The sequence below is a fragment of the Mangifera indica genome, chromosome 4 (assembly GCF_011075055.1).
Source record: "Mangifera indica cultivar Alphonso chromosome 4, CATAS_Mindica_2.1, whole genome shotgun sequence".
In the NCBI taxonomy this organism is placed as follows: Eukaryota; Viridiplantae; Streptophyta; class Magnoliopsida; order Sapindales; family Anacardiaceae; genus Mangifera; species Mangifera indica.
Genome location: NC_058140.1, coordinates 7,095,707 through 7,117,159, shown reverse-complemented (window position 1 = coordinate 7,117,159; position 21,453 = coordinate 7,095,707). Strand labels below are relative to the sequence as shown.

At 33.7% G+C, this 21,453-nt stretch overlaps 2 protein-coding genes across 3 annotated transcripts; one reads left to right on the top strand and one right to left on the bottom strand.

The window, feature by feature from the left end:
- The first annotated feature begins 5,021 nt into the window (after positions 1 to 5,021).
- Positions 5,022 to 6,088, top strand: LOC123214881 (zinc-finger homeodomain protein 11-like). Its single transcript, XM_044634892.1, has one exon. The coding sequence runs from the start codon at positions 5,108 to 5,110 to the stop codon at positions 5,990 to 5,992; it is 885 nt and encodes a 294-aa protein (XP_044490827.1). The 5' UTR covers positions 5,022 to 5,107; the 3' UTR covers positions 5,993 to 6,088.
- Positions 6,089 to 16,838: 10,750 nt separating this feature from the next.
- LOC123213227 lies at positions 16,839 to 20,998 on the bottom strand. 2 transcript variants are annotated; one of them, XM_044632620.1, is made up of 5 exons: positions 19,867 to 20,998; positions 18,728 to 19,235; positions 18,397 to 18,645; positions 18,127 to 18,259; positions 16,839 to 17,285 (listed from the first exon to the last, which is right to left on the bottom strand). In XM_044632620.1, exons 2-5 carry the CDS (start codon positions 18,783 to 18,785, stop codon positions 17,255 to 17,257), a joined length of 471 nt encoding a protein of 156 aa, XP_044488555.1. In that variant the 5' UTR covers positions 18,786 to 19,235; positions 19,867 to 20,998; the 3' UTR covers positions 16,839 to 17,254. The 2 variants fall into 2 exon arrangements, with proteins under 2 accessions (XP_044488555.1, XP_044488554.1); XM_044632619.1 differs by having other exon boundaries at positions 19,892 to 20,998.
- Between the last annotated feature and the right edge of the window lie 455 nt (positions 20,999 to 21,453).

The window sequence follows — 21,453 nt, the reverse complement described above, 5'->3', positions numbered from 1 at the left end:
TAGCTCCTAAGTATATCAGTTTATATGAAATAGTAAAGAGAATGAACAAGGTAGCTTATAGACTTGCATTACCAGTAAGTATTAAATGCATTCATAAGGTATTTTACGTGTCATCATTATGTAAGTATATAAGTGATCTCTCTCATATGTTGAGAATCAAATAGCTGTAGTTGTCCAAGGACTTGAGCTATGAGGAGAGACTAGTTCAGATCTTTGATAAGAGGATCAAGCAGCTGACTAACTAATAAATTCCCTTAGTCAAAGCATTGTGGAAGAATTATAAGATTAAGCAGGCTATATGGGAGATAGAGTCGACTATAAGAGAAAAGCATCCCGAGTTATTTTTAGTAGATTCTAGGGTTGATATCCTATTAAGAAAAAAAGAATTGTAACACCTATAAGTACGTCTTAATGGTAGTATACACTTTGAGACATGAGTTGAAACGTCAAAGTTTATATTTTGGGTGACATATACACATTTCAATTGGGCTCGGTCGAATGAAGACCATGCTAAAACGTGAATTTGAAGCCAAATCCAATACTATAACATACCGGGCTTAACCTATAGGTCAGGTTGTGGGCTTTAACATTAGGCCCATGGGCTAGCCCAACCTAATCTGGTACTATTTACAAATTATGAAAAAGAAAAATAAAGGTAGAAATGAAGGCTTCTACTTCATTGCTTATGCTATAAGTAGAAGTTACTTCTTCTTGTAGCAGTTTTTTTTTTAATTTTTTAAATTTTTTTATATAAACCAATCCAAATTTTTTTATTTTCAATTTTATTTACAAATCTCTCAAACTCAATTCTTTTATTATATTCTTAGTCTCATTTTTCTTCATCAACTCTCTTTGAAAAACTGTCTAAATTTGTACATAATAATTCTTTGTGTTTATAATTTCACTTTCATTTCAATTTTATTATTACTAAATATTATAAATGGATTCAATGTCAAATGAATTCAAAAATTTGGATATTGAGAACAAGTAGATAAATGGTATGGTATTTATATTTTATTTATATTTGTAATTATACAGTATGCAAGTTAATTTATGTATACTATATTATATATTTATAATATTTTTGATCATGTAACCATGATATTTCTCCATCATAAGTGAGAGATTATAAATAAAATATTTAGGATACTATCTTCGATAATTGAAAAATATTGTGTTTAAAAGTTTTAATTAAATTTTTTTAAAAAATGTTTAAATGGGCTAGCTCGTCCGTATATATATAGGGTCGGGGTTTAGGCCTTCAAAAATTCATGGGTCAGCCTGGCCTGAATGCCTATTACTGTGCAGACCTAGGGCTCGACCCAATCCCTAAGCCCAATAAGTCGTGTTAGAGTTTGCCCGACCCAGCCTATTGATGTGTCTAGTGACACATGGTCATGTACTTGAGTTCATTGATATGAAATGCTTTAATAAGAAAGATTTGTGTTAGAAGAGTTTTATACTGAGATTATTTATGTACATGCATTATAGTGTTGAGTTGATCAAGTTCCATTGTTGTTTGCATGAGCATCAACATGGAGGAGGTCTTATGATGATTTTAAAGCATACTAGAATAGGATTAATGCCTAGTAATTTGAATATAAGAGTTAGCTTGCATCATCTATGTGTAAAGAAAGATAAAAACGTCTTAAGGAACCTTAAATAAATTGTGGTTTGATCTTTTAATCTTTATGGCATGACGTGTTATGGTAAAGGCGATGTTCTTGATATTGGTATTTGCCTGGTTGTGTGAAAGACTCGTAGAAACCAAGTAGGTGCTTTTCTAGTCCTGTTTCTAAATTTTAGAGTTGACACATAGTCGTGTGGTATAGGACACATGCTCGTATGCACAACCTCAAGACTCTAGGGCAAGTTTTCTCAATGTTTTGATGAACACTAGACGTCACTGACCAATTAACGGTTATCTAAAAGGTGTAGAGTTTCCATAATTAGTAACATTACAGTTAAGCAAATAAGTAGAGTGATCAATTTACCTTTGCAAAGATGTGTGGTCAAGTTAGGAATAGGAAGAAAGATTTAGAGTATTTTAGTTGAAGGATACGTAGGGGTGTAAAGGAGGATACACATCTATGTGCCCATGAATAGTATGATATAAGTTATGACCTTGGGGGAAGGAAGAGTGAGTGTGAATAGTAACTAAACACATGCTTGTGTGTAGGCAACATACACACTTATGTAAAAAAAGGCAAAAAAATAATTTGACTCAAAAACTAGGTTAAAAAGAGAAAGGTCATCCTTAAAGATAAATTAAGCCTCAAGGTATACAGTAATGCTTCACGTGCCAACTAGTAAAAGTATTTAGAGGCATGAACCAGTTGTAGGGTGGAAACTGAAACATGCTAGTCATTCTAGGATAGTTACAAGAGGTATCGTGAGAAGTTATTCTAACGTTGGACCCATAGTAGGGTAATGCTAGCAGTAAAGCTTGGTTAAAGTGTAGTTAAGTTGGGAAGTAATAACTCACATGGGTGTCAAATCCTTGTATTCAGTTTAGACCGATAGACTCAGTTGTAGTTATCATCCTGATTTAGATGCTCCCACCAAGTTTAGTAGCATCACATCAGATAGGAATGTTGAGGGGTGGTTCCTTAGTGACTTAGTAGGGACATAGTTCAACTCGAAAGTAAGATATATAACCTAGTGGATCCGAACTTAAGATATGAGCACCAATTCAGTTACTAGGACCCGTCATTATTTAGTAAGAAATTTGATGCCAACTCTAAATGATAGAGTTAGGGTCAAGGGCATTTTGGGGAAATTTAGAAAAATATACTATTTAGAGTCTTCTACTTACTAGGTGTTTATCACTCACTCCCTTACATTTATTTGTGTAGTTATAGGGGATTTGACAACTATTGGACAAGTGGCAGCCAGAGGGCGTAGAACGACGAGGGTAATTTTGTCATTTATAGTTTTACTATGTTTGCTTTATTTGATAGATTCATACTATATTATATATGAGTTATGGCTACATTTTACATTTTACATCTTTTGATGTTTTCCAACATTATTCATTTATCATAAGGATATTTTAATACCTTTTAACAGCTTTAACAAAGTAGTTTTATTCAAATTTTTATTATCTCTTATGAATTTTATTAAATGATATGCTCTTATAGTTAATTTAGTAACACTTTTCTTCAAAAGGTAGTATTTTTGGAAGGGGTGTTATATGTATCCTTCAATTGTTTGCTAACTACTTTTGGCTAATTTCATCTCAACTATGCCTATTCACAAGAGTAATTTGATAAATTCTTATCTTATTTAACCGTGCTAAGGCTATGTAAATAATGCTCACATTTAATAGATTACTACTATTCGGTGGATGATGTCCAATGGTCGTTGGAATGTCGAGGAAACCTAGCTAGAAATTTGAGGCTTGTGTACACGAGCGTGTATCCTATACCACATGACCATTTGATGCTCCCAGAAGGCTAATCGAGAACCTTAATTTTGTTGTTCCAAACCTGGTTTCATGCGTTCACATACTTGGTCTGACATATTTCACCCCTTAAGCAACAAATATCTCATACATAATCACCCATTACACAACACATACCAAGAAAACCAATCTTTCTAATGAACTTCATTAAGCCGAATGCACATCATCATGTAAACTACCTTCTAAGCATGTGATCATCATAACCAGACATGTAAACAAGTTAAACTCATATAAAATCAATATAATCCCTTTTCTTGCACCATAACAATCAGTAACATCTGAACAACCAATATAAAAATCATTACATGTGATATACTTTAACATTCTCGGATTTAGGCACTTATACATGCGTATAAATATGTAACAAATCATCACACAATCAAGAATCATGTCACAATGCATGTACGTAATTAATTAGAGGATTTCACAAATGTAGTAGAGATTTAAACTTAGAATTTTGTTATAAAAATTTTAATACTGTATTAGTTTTGTCAAAACAACAACTTGATCAAGCTCTTAAAAAGTTCAAACATTGCGCAAGTTATTTCTCCTCTAAAAAAGGCTAACGATGGTTATGAAGTGATAAAAGTTGAAGATAGTGATGGTAGTAATGGTGAAGATGGAGAAAAGAAAGGCTTATATAATAATTTTTTAAAGAAATTAATAGTGTTGGAGTAAAATAACGTTTTGGCTCTTTCAAATAATAATTTTTATTAACTAAAAATAGATGATATGTGGATAAATGAAGCTTTTATACTTAAAAATTGTCTTTCCATTTATGTTCGGTTGAAAAATAGTCATTTAACCCAAAATATCACATCTCCAACAAAAATACTATATTATGAATTGGTTCATATATATATATATATATATATATATATATATATATATATATAAGTGTGGTTTTTGAGAATTCATCTATTAAATTTACCAAAAATTGTATATATTCTTGTAATATAATTTTAACAAATATTAAAAAGATATCAAAATGAAAGGTGTTTTGATTCGTAAATAATAAAAGTTGTCTCAATTAATGGATCACGGTAAAGTTTGTTAAATGAAAGGGATAATCCAAGTACCCTAATGTGAAAATTAAAAAAAGTTTATGAGTACTCTTTTTATCCCTTTTCTTTCAATCTACTCATTCGCTTAATTAAAATTTAACGAACACAAAATATTATAAAATTAGGAGAAAAAACATGGCGTGTCGCCGCATTCCACTACAGCTAATTGTTTACACCACGTGGAGAAAGTTTACTAAAAGTAAAAGTGGACCAAAATGTAAATTTTTGCTCATTTTGGGTTCCTGTAAGAATAAGTTAACTGGTTGTCAGGCAATTGGGGCTTAGAATTTGTGATTCCAACATGTTTATTTCACTTAAAATTTAAGCTTAGCTGTCTTTATTGATTATCTCCAACACTGTTGAAATCTAATTTCTTCATTTTCTATTAACATCTGTGTTTTAAATCTTTAAATTATGAAAAAAAATGTCAACATGTGTCCTAAATTCCCTTCACTTGAGTGATAATTTTTACTGCTAAAAACCCAACCACATTTTGAGATGAGTATTTCACTTGAGGAGATGTGGCATTCTTTTGTTTCATTTGTCTCCAATTCAAGATAAGTCTCCACTTAAATAAACCATGGACTTAACTGATAACATCGTCAACAACAACAACATCATTTCAATCCCAAACCCAGATACAGAAACTCATCAGTCCCCACCATCCAAGTCTTTATCTTTCACCAACACCTCATTTCCTCAACCTCAACCTCAAATGGTGGTTTCTTACACACAATGTCTTAAAAACCATGCTGCATGTTTAGGTGGTCACGCTCTTGATGGTTGTGGCGAGTTCATGCCATCTCCTACTGCTAACTCCACCGATCCCACTTCCCTCAAATGTGCCGCCTGTGGCTGCCACCGCAACTTCCACCGCCGTCACACTTTTGATCCCACTTTCTCCCACTCGTTACTTCCACCGCCGCCTCCTCCAGCATCAGCCGCTGCTCTTCCTAGGAGCTTAAGTCCCAGCACAGACCCTAGCACGGAGCCGAGTCCGGACACAAACTTACCTCAACAGCAAGTGACATCACCTGCTCCTTGTTCTTTCTACTCATCCTCACAACACATGCTCTTGGCTCTGACCACGGCCTACTCCGGGCCGTCCAATGATCACTACCCTTACCACCAGGGGTTCAATCTAAAAATGGAAAACGTTAACCCAAGTGGAAGAAAGAGATCAAGAACCAAGTTTTCTAAAGAGCAGAAGGAAAAGATGGTTTCTTTTGCGGAGAAACTGGGGTGGAGGATGAACAGAGGGGAAGAACGATCAACGCAGGAATTTTGCAGTGAGGTTGGTGTGAGTAGACGTGTGTTCAAGGTGTGGATGCACAATAACAAACAGGCTTTTGGGAAGAAACGGTTGGATCTGAGGGCTGAAATTAACAACAAGAGTGAGATTTGTGTTAACGGTTATGCAGAAAACAGAAACAATCATTGTGAAGAAAATGTTTCTCCCAGATAGGAAGATGTGCAAGAGGATAGCTATTAAATAAATTATTTTTATGATTGTTACATGTTTAAGTGGGGTTAATTAATGGAATAATAAAATTATTATAGATGTTGTGTTTGTGTATAAATTTGATTTGAATGGTTTGCGTTTGGGCGTATATATATATATATTATCAAATTTAAAGAAAGATTCCTCAATCCCCATACTTGTTTGTCTAAAATGGTAAGGGTAAGATTTGTTATGATATGTCACGTGCAATTCTGACTTCATTCATAAATAAAAGCAATACTACTTGTTCTTTAGCAGAGATGTGCACCCTTGTCTCTTCTTGCGTTTTCAATTTTTATTATTTTATAGGTCCATTTGTTTTAATATAAATTAAGAAATAATTAGATTAGTAATTTAGTGTGTCATCTGAGCTTTAATGGCAAGGTGACATAAGCAATTTGCTTTCAACACTACCACGTTGCCTCATTAGGCCGGTTGAATTATTTTTCGGGAAATTAAAATAATTGTCCAAAAGATAAGAGGATAAAACAAAATTACCCCTGTATTTTATCATTAAACAAAACTACCCCAAAATTGTGAAGAGATGAAAATGCCCCTTCAATCAAAATCGGCCATAACCACGCGCATCACCACCAAACACACGAAAACAAAAATTTTGAATTCACGTTTTCACGCACTCGACAACTCCGATTTTATCCAACGATTTTTATGACGTTTCCCACCACGAAGATGGACAAAAAGGTTAGTAAAACAACTCTTGTCATCTCTTTATGCATTTCGGTTCACGATTTGAGCGATTTGAGTGAACTTTGGGTGTTCAACGTTAGGGTTCCGATTTGAAATTTTGAAAGAAAATGCTTGATTTTTACGTGATTTTGATAAATTATCTTAGGGCTTTTGTGTTAGATTAGGTGTAGAGTTGATTGTTGTTGAAATGGAGTTTGAAAAACGAAGTTGGGGAGGTGAAATGTGGTCACACGAATTCGAAAGTCACCAAGCGAATGGCGTAGTGACCACACGAATTCGTGTGGTGACAATTGTTGAAGACGGGGTGGTTTTTTGCACTTTTCAAATTTCGTGGACTACACATATCGTGTGGTTAGGGGTGAAACTACGTTTTTTCATCATGTGTTGGGGCAGAGTATAAATTGGAAAAGTTGGTTGACACGCGAAATTACGGTCAACCCCCCGAATTGGTGCGGTTGACGCACGAATTCTTGTGGGTGACACGCGAATTCGCGTGGTGGGGGCAAAATGCGATTTTTTAGAATTATCTGCCACGCGATTTCGTGTGGTTAGAATTACGGGGGTAGAAGCGATTATATATAATTTTAGGGCTTGCTTGATATTTTTCATATGAGAGGCAAATTGAAATTTTATCCATCTTAAGGTTTTTTAACGTATAGAATTCGAATTTGATATCTATTTTTTCGAATAAGGCCACTATATAAAATTGAATAATTTATAATATAAATTTGATATAAATTGAATATAATTGTAATTTAATTTTCGTACAGGGAGCTGGACAAAAGAGGAAAAGGGACGAAGGCAAGGATGAAATGCGATTTCCTCCCGAAAAACACTTCAAGGCTCAAGTTACTACACGTGGATATAGAGATGTGGGAGTCGTGATAAAAAAATTATTAACAGAGAGGCAATTACAAATTTTTCGATGTACCTGTTTTGGACACTTCCTGGACTTGAAGGATAGTCGATTTAGTGGGGTTCTAATATATTCTTTCATCCTTCAAGTGGTAAATAAGGTGACCTCGTGAGAAGAGTTATGGTTTTGAGTTAATGATATGAATGTCAGATTCAATGCATATGATTTGCTATTATGACAGGCCTTTGATTTAGTCATATGGTAGATATCGACCTCTATATTTCATCGAAGGCCACAGAGCAGATCCCCCAGATACATTTTCATGGGTGTAAATCAGTTACATATGTTAATCTGAGACGTGTTTTCTAGCAGAGATCATAGGGGGAGGATAACACTGATGCAGTGAAGTTAGCATTATTGCTTTATCTTCACATGGGGTTGTTAGGGAGTGATTTGAGGAAAACAATTCTCCAGAAGATATTATAATTAGTTGATCATCTTGATGGGTTTAATGTATACCCATGGGGAGTACGAGTGTGGCAGATGACATATCGCTCTATATGCGATAATATCTCCCGAATTTCTATAGATTCCGGCCTGAAAAAGAAAAAGGAAAATCAGCTTAAGCAGTATGACATCATGAGATTTCCATTAGCATTTCAGGTAGTTATAGTATTTATTAATTTAAACAAAAAATTTGTATTTAAAATAAAATTAGTTTAATATGATTGTAAATATATACAATAACCGATTTATGTTGATATTGTAGTTTTGGATATATGAGACGTTGGACTCGTTATATCGATGGGCAGATATGTCGTCGATTGTAGAAGCAGCCTGGATGTTGAGATGGCACACAAAGGACATTCCGGGATGAGATTCTATCTCAACTATCTTCATTGGAGATACAATAAGTACTACTTTATTAAGCATTAACCTATATATAAAATATAACAATAAAAAGTACTGAAAATAAATATTTTGCAAAATGATGTTAATTTTTCGATAGATTTATCTCTGGTTGAGAGAGATACAGACTGGTATGAGGATATCGTCCGATATACAAGGGTGTCGGATAGTCGATCTTCTTCAGCGTCAGGAGATGCATCATCGAGTCCTCTTGACATTAGTTCTCCGATCGTTGTTCCTCCTTCTATTGACGCTTATGTTCAGCCCCTTCCTACCGACTCTTGCTCGATTAATGACTCTGTATGACCCTTGTCGAGGAGCGCATATCACTGGATCTCGTGTCTATGCCCCCTACCACTGAGCACATATCGGATGATCCTCCTGTCACTGGACCAGATTTCTCCATTCATCACTTCAATGTTGCATTGGCTCGATGGGAAAATCTTATCTTAGATCGACTTATTGGGTTGGAGGCTAAGATGGAGGATAGGTTTAGTCGCATTGGGGGTAGGATGACTCTTATGAAGGATAGACTGAGTCGTATAGTGGATACGACGACTCGTACGGAGGTTGGACGATCTCATCACCATACAAATACTGTCAGATAGGTAAAAAAGTTAATACTTTACTAGAAATTTCATCTATTTATATACGCAATCATATAAACCTTATAATAATTGTACATGCTATTACAGTATTCTCGAGACGATGGTGACAGCTATCGACAGAGGCTCTAACATTCTCGTTTCCACCTGTTGTCGATGTGAATGCTAATTGCTTCGAGTATATTAAGAATGATACTTTTGAAATAAATTTTAATCTGTTAAAATTATTACAACGTCAGTTGTTTGATAAGAGACCATCCCGAGAATATCTTATATTGACTCTTGATATTGGCGATTATATATCATCGCATGAGGTCTTTTCAATGGCACCTTCTACGATGGTTCAGGTAATTGTAACGTTCTTTTGAAATAAATGTTATATCTGAATTCTTTGATTATACATATGTTAATCCCGATAAATACAACTCTTTGATTAATTAATATTAATTGCTAATACTGATACAGGATGTCGGTGACGATGGATCACTTCACATGACTTCTCCATCGACACTTTTTGTGATGATTTCGATTAGTATAACATTGATATACAATATTATATCTCATTTACACATTCGATTTTTGGTTTTCTCTAAAATTGTGTTTATCGAAATTGTGACAACGGTTTGACGTTTCTGCGGCTGCACCGATTATGGATCCCACTATGACGTCTGTCTCGACATTAGAGGTACGTACATTGTATAATGTATATTTTGTTATTTTTTATTCAATAGTTAGATTTACTAATATGAAATGTTAATGTTATCATAAGATATTGGCGATGTCGATCGATCACCACATACGGATGCTCTAGTATCACTTTGGGAAGAGGTTGAAGTGAAGTGTTGGAATACGCACTATTAATTGTTACTTTTGTTAATATCAACAGTTGTTTACCCTTTCTCTGCTGTTACAATAGGATCTCCATTTGGTCTATCTCAACACTCCAAGCAAAGGAAAACAGGTGATCGATATTGTCTCCTAGGATGACGAGATCACTGATAATGTTGTTGAGCTCCCTGCACATGAGGACCGAGAGCAGGTAATTGAATTTTCAAGAAATTTAATAAGAAAAATTGAAATAATTTATCATCCCATTTAGTCAATTCGTGTATTTGAATGCAACCGATCCCGAAAGAAAATGTAGTCAATATAGCTTTACTTGCGGATTCTCTAGCTATGACTCCAACATTACAGAAGGTATTAAAAAGTTTAAATTTTTAAAAAATTTAATAACTTCGGTTGAAATAATTTATTATTCATTTTACCTGAAATATTATTTGTTTTGGTGTAGTATTTTCATACAATTCGTGGTAGGATTATCAAGAGGGAACCCCTCATTCGTAGTTCATACATGAATCCCTTGAAATCACAGAGCCAATGGCCAAGACCGCCTGTGTAGTTATCAAGCACCGAGCGTGAGGAAATATTCAAGAAGTGGTATGTAGAGCCAAACCTATTCGAGAAATGTTATGTATATGACATAGGTGAGAGAACGAAAATTGCATTTTGGGGTACACTCATGGACACATCCGGATGGTTGTCTGACGAGGTAAGTTCACTTTAACAAATGAATTTCGTATTTTGCTTAAATAATCCTTCTATGGTCTAATAACATTATATTTCCTGTTTTTCCAGCATGTTGATTCGTTTTTTGGGTTATTACGTTGACGCTAGCATGATGATACTACAAATGTTCGATAGAACTAGACAACAGTTTTAAGTTACTTTGTTGGATACATCCCTCATAAGTATGCTGCTTGGATAAGAGATTAGTATAACTACCAATTCCCTCTGTTCTTTACACGTATGGTGGATGCAGATTATCCACCTAAGTTGCATTTGCAGCCTTGGGGTGTGATCGATGAGGTTAGTATTTGAATCTTAAGTACCTTTTGAAGAATAATGGATTAAGATCTAATATATGTATTATATCAATGTGTGCAAATTTATATCAATAGGAGGTTAGTATTTGACCACCCGCATATATTGTACGATAAAAAGTTGTGCTATAGTATGGTGCACCCATTGAATACAGGTTGTGAGCTTCATATATCTGGCTACAATAATAACATGCATGCAGGGAATCTGTGATAATTAAAATTTTCTACAAGTACATGCCCGTTCTGTTAGGTCGATCAGGGCATCATATTGGCCACTACCAAGGACCTAGTATCGGTTAGATGTTATAGGATGCACCTCCAAGTTTAAAGACTTTCGTACACATTTGGCGATCTTATCGTCAACCTAAGGTGTGACTGGGTGGTACAAGCATTTGTTAATCATATAAATATAAACAGATCTGATGAGTAATCAGGTATAAGTTTAGTAACACACATTTATAACATTGAATATGAACTTACTGGCATGATTTATTCTTTCATAAAACCATCGTTGTAATATACCTCTGATAAACTCGATTAGCATCGTAATAGGTAAGTCTCACGCGTGTCTAACCAAGGCATTAAATGACTCAGCAATATTGGTAGTCATTACATTGTACCTATGCCCTGGAAAATATGCTCGTGTCTATCGATCAAAACCCACCTCACACAGGTATGCAGCTGCATCAGGGTGCATACAGGCCAGTGACTTCATGACCTATTGGAATTCATACTCTGTGTACGTCTTAGTTGCTTTCCAATACATCCATACGACTTTGGCATTCTTTTTGTACTTGGATCGCATGTTACAATGGAGGTGGTGACTACAATAATCATGGTTCACACTAGGGAATACTTCAGCCATTGTAGAAAATATGTTGACATGTTGATCTGAAATGATGGCTAAATAAGGTACCTCACCAATATAATCCCTCAGCTTTGTTAAAAACCAACACCATGTGTCATGATCTTCCTTGGGACCAATCCCAAAAGCAAGTGGATATATCTTATTATTCTCATCTAATGCAACAGCAATAAATAGTTGACCTAGATATCTACCCTTTAATAAAGTAGCATCAATACAAATAATTGATCGAATATGTTACTGGAATGCACGAATACTACAACTGAATGTCATGTAAAAGTATTTAAATCGATCCTACTCATCCGTTAGTGTATGTGTCACCATTCCCGGATTACAACATTCTAAATTGAGACAATACTCTGGCAGCAACATGAACGACTCTTCTAGTGTCCCCCTCAATGATTGAAACGCCCAATTTCTCACCAGTTATGCTTATGCGTATGATATATCAATTTTATATCAGTAAACAATATTAGCAATGATCTCCTTCGGTCGATAAACACGATCAACTAATATGAATTTGGTCCTCAAAATTTGTCCTAAAGCTCAGACACCTGTTTGCCTATGATGAGGTAATATCTGATCTCTGCAACATATGTGACGGCTATCCATACGACGTAATTCAAAATTATCACTTTCTCCCACCCTAACTGCCCGTGCACGCCATTTACATTCTTCGTTACGATATTTAACCACCCATCTAATCATGTCTGATTGGTTCACCAAAAATTGATATCCCTTACGAAGCGCGTCTTAATATATCGCATCAATGACATGTTATTTACTTGAAAATAATGTTCCAACTTTTTTAGAATCACTATCGATCGATACTTTTGAGCTTCAGTAGATGGTTGATCAGGAAAAGGTGGTAACCAATGAAATGCATCAGTATGAACATTCCCACTAGCAGGATTTGTTTCTGGAAAATAACTTGTACCTCCAATATCTTTATTAACATAGGTCTTTTCTTTAACCTTTGATTCTTCGATTGGAATATCATGTATAATCTTTCCATCAAATTCACTCCACTCTGGAAAAGTTGCTTTGTACCCATTAAGAAATTCTTTTGCGCGATACAATGCATCAACATTAACTTTATTTATATATACAAAATCTTCCTCTAAAAATTATTGTTTTGAATTGATCTCAATATTTTGAATCTCTTCTAGACCAATAGTTTGATTTTCTGGATAACTGTTCGGCTCACCACTTTATAAATCCTCATCTGTTTGTTGAGTCTTATAACTATCATCATTAACTGTAGTTATAACAAAAACTGGAACACATTCTTTAAAGAGGTTAGATAGATCGTTAAAAATCTCAACATCTTCATCATTCGAAATTTCTACCGGAATGTCGTCGTCGAGATGCTTCGGTTTCATACTTAACTGAATGTTATATATCCTTCGATCTATATTACACTTGTCGCTCACTATTTGGATTAATTCTTTGAATGATGTGTGTTCTAGAATTTTAATCAATTTTCTATTACCTCCAACATATTTTATAACATTGTTACCCTTTTCTATCTATTTCCCTCCATATCTAATTGAAGCATATCCAGTCATTTAAATTAATCCTACAATAAAATTTATAATCAACATAAATAATACGACTAAAAATACTATTTACAGATGTCTATTACACAATTATACCTATTCCATAATTCAATTATATATTGTGACTATTTAAATATATCATGTTTTGGTATTACCCTTAAAAAAATAATAATTTAATTTAGAAGGGTAGTTTTGGTATTTAAGAGGATATTTGGGGCATTTTTGTTTAAATACTTTAATATAAGGGTATTTTTCTTAAATCCCAAAATTTGGGGTAAATTTGTATATTGCCCAAATAAAATTTATAATCAACATAAATAATACGGCTAAAAATACTATTTACAGATGTCTATTACACAATTATACCTATTCTATAATTCAATTATATATTGTGACTATTTAAATATATCATGTTTTGGTATTACCCTTAAAAAAATAATAATTTAATTTAGAAGGGTAGTTTTGGTATTTAAGAGGATATTTGGGGTATTTTCGTTTAAATACTTTAATATAAGGGTATTTTTCTTAAATCCCAAAATTTGGGGTAAATTTGTATATTGCCCAAATAAAATATATAATCAACATAAATAATACGACTAAAAATACTATTTACAGATGTCTATTACACAATTATACCTATTTCATAATTCAATTTGACAGAATAATATTATTAAACATAACCTATCTAATTTTTATTATTTTACTTATTACACACAACTGTATATAAAATATCACATATAATTGTATTATTAATAAAATAATAACGATTGAATTAATATTATGTTTTCCTATACTACTATAATATTTACAACATAACCTATCTAATTTTTATTATTTTACTTATTGCACACAACTATAATTTATTATAGAAAATATCACATATAATTGCATTATTAATAAAATAATAATAATTGAAGTAATGACAGGGATAAATACCTCAAAATGACGAACTTTTCTCTTCTCGTCTGAAATCCTGAACATGAACTTCTTTTCTCTCTTCATAAATCTCTTTCAGATATGTTAAAAATGAAGAAAGATATGTAGTTTATATAGAAATAAAGGAATGGTAGTTTTGGTATTATTTTGGGGCATTTTCGTTTAAATGCCTTAAATTAAGGGTCTTTTGGTTTAAACCCTAACATTAGGGGTAAATTTTTTATTACTCTTAGAAAAAATAATATAATTTAGAAGAATAGTTTTCGTATTTAAGAAGATATTTGAGATGTTTTCATTTAAACACTTTAATATATGGGTATTTTTACTTACAATAAAATTATGTGTACCCACTTTGGGTACACAAATGTATACACATTTATATGTGTTATCATGTGATTGGATGATTTTAAATTAAGAATAAAACAATAACTAATTATATGATGACACATATGAGTGTGTATATATTTGTGTATCCAAAGTGGGTACACATAGTATTGCTCTTTTACTTAAATCTCAAAATTTGAGGTGAATTTTATATTACCCCAATAAAAGGGGTAATTATTTTAATTTCCCATATTTTTCTTATGGTCGGAGTTGCAGACATATATTATTATTAACAGTGTTTAACGCTAGTAATTTGCGGCATGAAAGCAGGGATGAGTGAATTGGACGGATCCTTGCCATCTGACGGTGGGAGATCCTAGGTTCGAGAATGGACTTTGCTACTACTATTGAAACTTTGTTTTATTTTGTGTAGCTCTGAAGGTTTACCAGTATAATGAAGTCAGGCCAAGTTCTTCCATAAAAATAACTTCAAAGGTTTACTAGTCTAATTAATACGGCCAAGTTCTACAGTAACAAAAAATATGGTGGATCCAGTTATTATACTCCAAAGGTTTACCGGTTTAATGAAACCGAGCCAAGTTCCCACACTAAAACAGAAAAACATGTCACTTCCATTTGCAGTATAATCTCTCTGTTTTAGCAGGTCTCAGCTTTCGTGAGATGGAAGAAAGAAAGGTTTTCTTTCTGAAGCAGTGCTTTTGGCAACTTTTAAGAGAAAATGACTCGCCCTCCCTAATAAATATATGAAAAATAGCAAAACCCATTTGATTACAATTGAGCCCAAGCGAAGTCCAACATGGATTGGTCCAGTCTTTTGCATGAACATTCATTCACCATTAATGGTGCATTTCGTATTCTAATTGAATGGTCAGGCAAATAACGAGGTGTTTGATTTAGTTTGGTAAGAAAGATTCATTCACATGATGAGCGTAATAAACCCACATCACAAATTAAAATAACGAGAAACCCAATTACCGATGATTTGATTGATTGATAGATAGATAGGCAGGCTTTGAATAGTGTTGGTGGGGGCTGAGTAGACTAAAATTCTTCCGCCCACTCCATGCCTATAATGGCTTTTGTCGTCTCTAACAAAGGAAGACTAGCAATAAGCATGGATGGTTTTATGAGATGAAAAGGCCTTTCTTGGACTAGGAATAGTGGTAGATTCGGATTGAACCGAGCCTGAACACCCCTCAACTCTAATTCAACTCGTATTAAAAAACGAATTAAATCTTTTGACTCAAATTCAATTCAAATTTTAATTAAATGAATTTGAGTTGACTAAATCAAACTGAATCAACTTTAAAAACCGAACCGATTTAGATTATATCTAGATAGTATTGGAAAGTAGCGATCGTCCCATTTCTATGTTCAATTGGAACATTTTAAAAATTACCTTCCTATTTAGAGGATAGTAAGATAGAATGAAATTTAAAGAATATGAAAATGTGAAAATGAGGATTGAAGATAATTTAATAAAGTTCTTATCGTGGGGACAATTCAGTCCCTTACAACTAAAACAAGAGTATTTGCACAAGAAACTATACCAAGACATTTTTTAATCAAGCTAAACCGAACAAAACACCATTTAGCTCAAGTTCAATTCTAATTAAAAAACAAGTCAAATCTTTTGACTCGAATTCAATTTAAATTTTAGACAAACGAATTTGAATCAAGCTAAATCAAACCAAATCGACTTTCAAGACTGAACCGGCTCGGATCATATCCAGGCCTAACTAGGAAACATGCCATCTATGCTTATTATTTTATTAAACTTAACTGATTTGTTCGTTGAAACAAAATTAAAATGTCCACCATTTCAGTCTTACATTTGTACACAAGCTAGGGCCTCTGTGCAATGTGAGCTTGCATAGAATTATGATATAATTTACAGATTATTAATATAAAATTGTAAGTGGTATATAAAAAAATTGAAAAAACTAAAACCTAGCATCATCCAGGGACAAGGGCAGGAATTAACAAATAACCAATACAGACATAAACATACCTATTGCCAACACGTTCAATGGATGAAGACATCCTAATTAACAAACCACAACCTGACTAAAATTGAACTTGCAAAAAAATCTCAATTCATCTTCTCAATCCTTCTATAAAATTTTATGCTTTTAATACAGGATAAAGTATAAATGGATGACCTTTTTCTTATCAAAATAGGTATGTATAACATTGCTCTTGATCTAATATATGAGAAATTTCTTACATTACATAAACCATCATTAATTTAACAACTTGTTCCCTCCAGAAGATCGCCCAACACAACTGCTATATTACAATTGGAACATCTGCTATAAAGAGAATTTACTCATTTCATATATTCAAAGTTGATAATTTAATTGGAACATCTGCTATATTACCAATGGGGTCACCTCCAGCAACTTCTACTACATCACTACAAAACTCACAAGAAAGGTTCCAGAATGATCATCTGGCATACCATTATACCACCCTTTGTCTCTGGTTCTTTTGTTTTCTTTAAAGCGAGTCTTAAGAGATCCATCATCCCTTGATCTCTTTTGGTTAATAAAACCATCAAATCTCATTCCAATGTCATCTGCAGGCTCAGATTCCTGAAATCAACAAAAAGTTTTACTAATTTGCACACACCTTTGACAGTTTTAGTTCACAACTTGAGTAGCTGAAATCATTCGCATTCCCGTCTACTCCCAAGAGGCCAACACATGAACCCACGGGGATATTCCAAACACCATAGGCATGGGATAATGAAAGAACATAAACCCTATGACTTTTAGATTCAATTGAAACATCCATATAGCATGGAATGCAACACATTCTCTAATAAGTGAAAAGGGGTCAATGTATTATAAGCAGACCAAAGTAGTGAAAAAAAAAACCAAGGTATGCAGCTTAAACATTTGCAAAGCCAAGAAGCCAAAATGGTATGTGCTTCTGCTATGACTTCATAGACCCAAGCTATAATTTTTCAGTTCAAGCACACATATATGTTGATTTTATGTGAAAATTTCATAATTTCAAAATATAGGAAACTTATCTCCAATGATACTGCAAGGTTCTAACTAGGTATAATGAGTTTGACCATTATTCTTTCATCAGCAGTTCTTCTGACATATTTGAATAAACAGTTTCCAACAATTTTTTCAGATACACTTGTTCTTAAGTACCGCAAATTTAAAAATGAGATTATGTGTTAGAGAGCAGGAAATACTTGTAAAGGAAAGGTCATAAGGGGAAAGAAGCCTATTTCAACTTTGGAGAAAAATAGGTAGTAGATTACACATTTAGCCAAATGTAAAATAGAAAGATTTTCTCATCTTACCCTTGTGGAATGCAGATGTAGCTAACCCTATGATTAATATAGTCCAAGATGACACAATATTTAATTCATAGTGTGAAGTCATAGTTGATGATAGCATGAAAGCTATAACTAACCTTTTCAACCTGATAAAAATTCCAAATAGCTCAATCATCCTTGTTTCCTCATGATCATCATGTGGTGGTTCTAGTCCATCAAAGACGATATCCTTACAATACTGCAGATATGTTGGTAAGTCCTTGGAATACTCTGTACAAGGAAAAGTAGTTACCAACTTTATTTCTAGTTGGTACAATTACCAAAGAAAAGAAAGGAAAATCTAGAGCATTAGAATGAAACAACCAGAGTTTTATATGTTCAATTAAAACTACTTCAAAAAGCAATACCATAGCTGTCAAAGATATCATCATATCTAGCTTCCAGATTATAGAGAAGCTCTTCAGTGTCCAATCCAGGTTCCTTAAACTGTGATAGACTCTTATTTGATTGTGCACCTGAATCATCAAAGGTGTTGGATGGAGAAACTGAATCTTCTTCAATATCTCTCCTTTGGAAATGAAACTCAGGATCCAATTTTCCTCCAGGGATAGATGCTGAACAGGAGATATTTCGACCGGACAGGTCCTTTCCCTTGCCTACAAACCATTTATGTTATAGAGAATTTTGATAGCTATGATAAGTATTGACATTAAACAAACACGAGTAGGAAGCCTCAACTCATTTGTTGATAACCACAAATCTGGAGGCATTGACCATTCTTGTATTCGGAATGCATAAGGAAGAATCTTCTCCATAGGAAGAGATTTAACTTTTTGAGATACCGACAGGTAATGGCACAGAAGTTTATTGGAGGTAAATTTAAACCTATAGACTCATCAATGGTTACAGCCAATGATTACAACTTTTGTACAGGAACAGCTTTAGCAGGTCTGAACATATGACTAGTACTTATAGAACAGGCAACTGAAGGCTGCCCATATGGCTTTTCAATTTCAACAAAAGCAGCAAAATATGGGAAGTTTTCCTTCAATTGACCAATTCACTATGTCTGTTGGCAAAACTGCTTCCCTTGCAACATGACATGCTAAAAATGCTATGACTAGAGAACAAGATAATGGTATCTTCTGTCTCAACAACCTATACCATGTCATTACTGTTCTCTGACCATATAAGTTGTGAGGCTCTTGTCTATATTTAGCACAAGGTTTAAAATCTTCTGATTCTCCTGAAATCAGTGGAAAAAAATATGTATTAAGCAAATTAACATAGAAGAAACGCCATCATCTTAGTATCTATACATAGTATATTAAATTACATGTAAGACAGTGAACTATGAAGCCTTAAAACATGTCAACATATATAATGAATCAGATGTGTGACTGTGAACTATGAACTTTAAAACATGTCAATTTTGTCATCTTTGACAATATGGTAAGAGCAAAAGGAGAATGAAAGTGGGCTGAACAGGATGGAAAGGAAAATGAAAAACACTACTAATCATTCTTCCCATTCATTTGGTCTAATAACACAACAAGAGATGATGGTAAATGAACTTCTTTGTACATCATTTGATTAGACATTGGTGATAAAAATCATCATGTGTGTGTGTGTGTGATTTCATGAAAAACAAGAATAACTTGCAAAATTTCACCAACTCTAACCTTATGTATTCAATTTTTTTGAAAAGGTAATATGTTTCTCTGTTCTTTTATCTTGTAAAATTGTCAAATTCCTATATTTCCCTATCAAAGAAATTGTAAATCGAAGAAATTTACAGTAGCTTTCCCAATCAACCTTAATAATTAATGATGAAAACAAAAAAATAAAAAGTATTAGAGTTCACAGAATATATATACAAGAAGCTGTGAAAATTTGTTATACTGTGTTTTTGACTCTCAGATTCATTAATAGCTTTATCAGCCCGGTCTTCATGGAGAACTCCCATTGATGCAAGAAATCTCAACCATATTGACCCAGCCACCCGCCCATATTAAAGGGCAAAGATTAAACTTTTCCACCAAAGCCTCACATTCTAATCGAATCATCAACTGCACCCCCGTGACATACTTCATCCTTACCTCAAAATGATAATCCTCCTAACCTGCCTGAATCTCTCCTAGATTTGAAGCCAAACCGAAATCCTCAGGCTCCGTGGGTCCAACACCATCCTCAAAATAAACCTCTTCTCTCTTAACCTTATAAATTTTCTAAGGACAAAGAGCATGGTAATCTTCATTTGTGGTGGATTTTGGTACTTCAGACAGTGGGAACCAGAGAGTTGACTGTTGTGAAAGGGGGACAAATTAGCTCGCTGGTCCGGATTTAGCAACATGGCGTGTGTGCCTAGTCTGGTAAAGGGCAGTACCCGTACCAGCACCTGTAGCCATGAAGTCCTCATCTACCACACCAGTTTCTATGATGTCTTCCCCACAATTCTAGCAGTAATAGTAGCCATCCAATCCATCTGCAAAGCCTACATTGCCATAAGAGTTGCACGTCAACTTTAGGGTCTCTCTTTGTCCATTGGTTGATTGATGATCTAACAGTGATGCTCGTGCATCTGATGGGTTTTTAAACAATCGGGTATTTTGCCGAGGTTGCCAGTTGCTACTTTATAAGAAAAAATCTTCTTAATTCCCTAAAAGTTGTAGGCAGCAATTCAACAGTAAGAAGAAATATGGGAGAATGGACAGTTACAACATATATGTGATCTGATCACAGGTCAAAATTCTAAACTAAACTTTCTATTTTCAAAAAACTACAGTAAACTAAAACAAGAAAACCCATTAAAAAAATCTAAAACAAGGAAACCAATGTACTAGTAGCTGCAGACGCCATTAGATATATAGAATCAATGGTGCATCTCCTAATCAAAAAAAAAAAAAAAAATAAGTTTCATAAATAATTATGGGTCACAGAGAGAGTGTGTTTTTAGGGTTTCCAAATTGCAATTAGGGGAAGTAGGTTTGGTATGGTTTCAGTGACGAATTATGAATTAACAAGAAGAAAAGGATATAAAATTAATCACTGTAAACCATTAGCGGTTTAAAAAATTGTGCAATTTCCTTTAGATAAAGCAAAAGTCTTATTAAGATAAAATGACCAAAATGTTCTGTATATAACCAAATTAAATCTTCACCTATTTTTTTTCCCCAAAATCACTGTTTCTAAATTTTGAGAAATCTTGAAGCTTTCACATATTCGGTGACACGAGAGATTTCAACATTTTTGAAGTTTTTTGATAGCGAAAAGGGCAAAAAAGGTTATATATCACCCCTTGTTTTATTTGAATCATTTTAATATTTAGATTTTACTGATTAGATAAAGATTTTACACATTATTAGTTTAGGGTTTTCAGTTTTGACTAATTGATTTTATTAGTTGATTTTTTCCATTCTAAAGTTTTTCGATTTGTAGTTTTCGGATTTTAACTTTGTTTTTTA

Bases quoted from the DNA above. Each gene is read 5' to 3' on its own strand.
- LOC123213227 (XM_044632620.1), bottom strand. From the start codon at position 18,785: ATGCATTCCGAATACAAGAATGGTCAATGCCTCCAGATTTGTGGTTAT. The intron at 18,646-18,727 runs GTTGAGGCTTCC...AATGGTTTGTAG, and splicing joins TTGTGGTTATCAACAAATGA to GCAAGGGAAAGGACCTGTCC. The intron at 18,260-18,396 runs GTATTGCTTTTT...TTCCTTGTACAG, and splicing joins TGATATCTTTGACAGCTATG to AGTATTCCAAGGACTTACCA.
- LOC123214881 (XM_044634892.1), top strand. From the start codon at position 5,108: ATGGACTTAACTGATAACATCGTCAACAACAACAACATCATTTCAATC.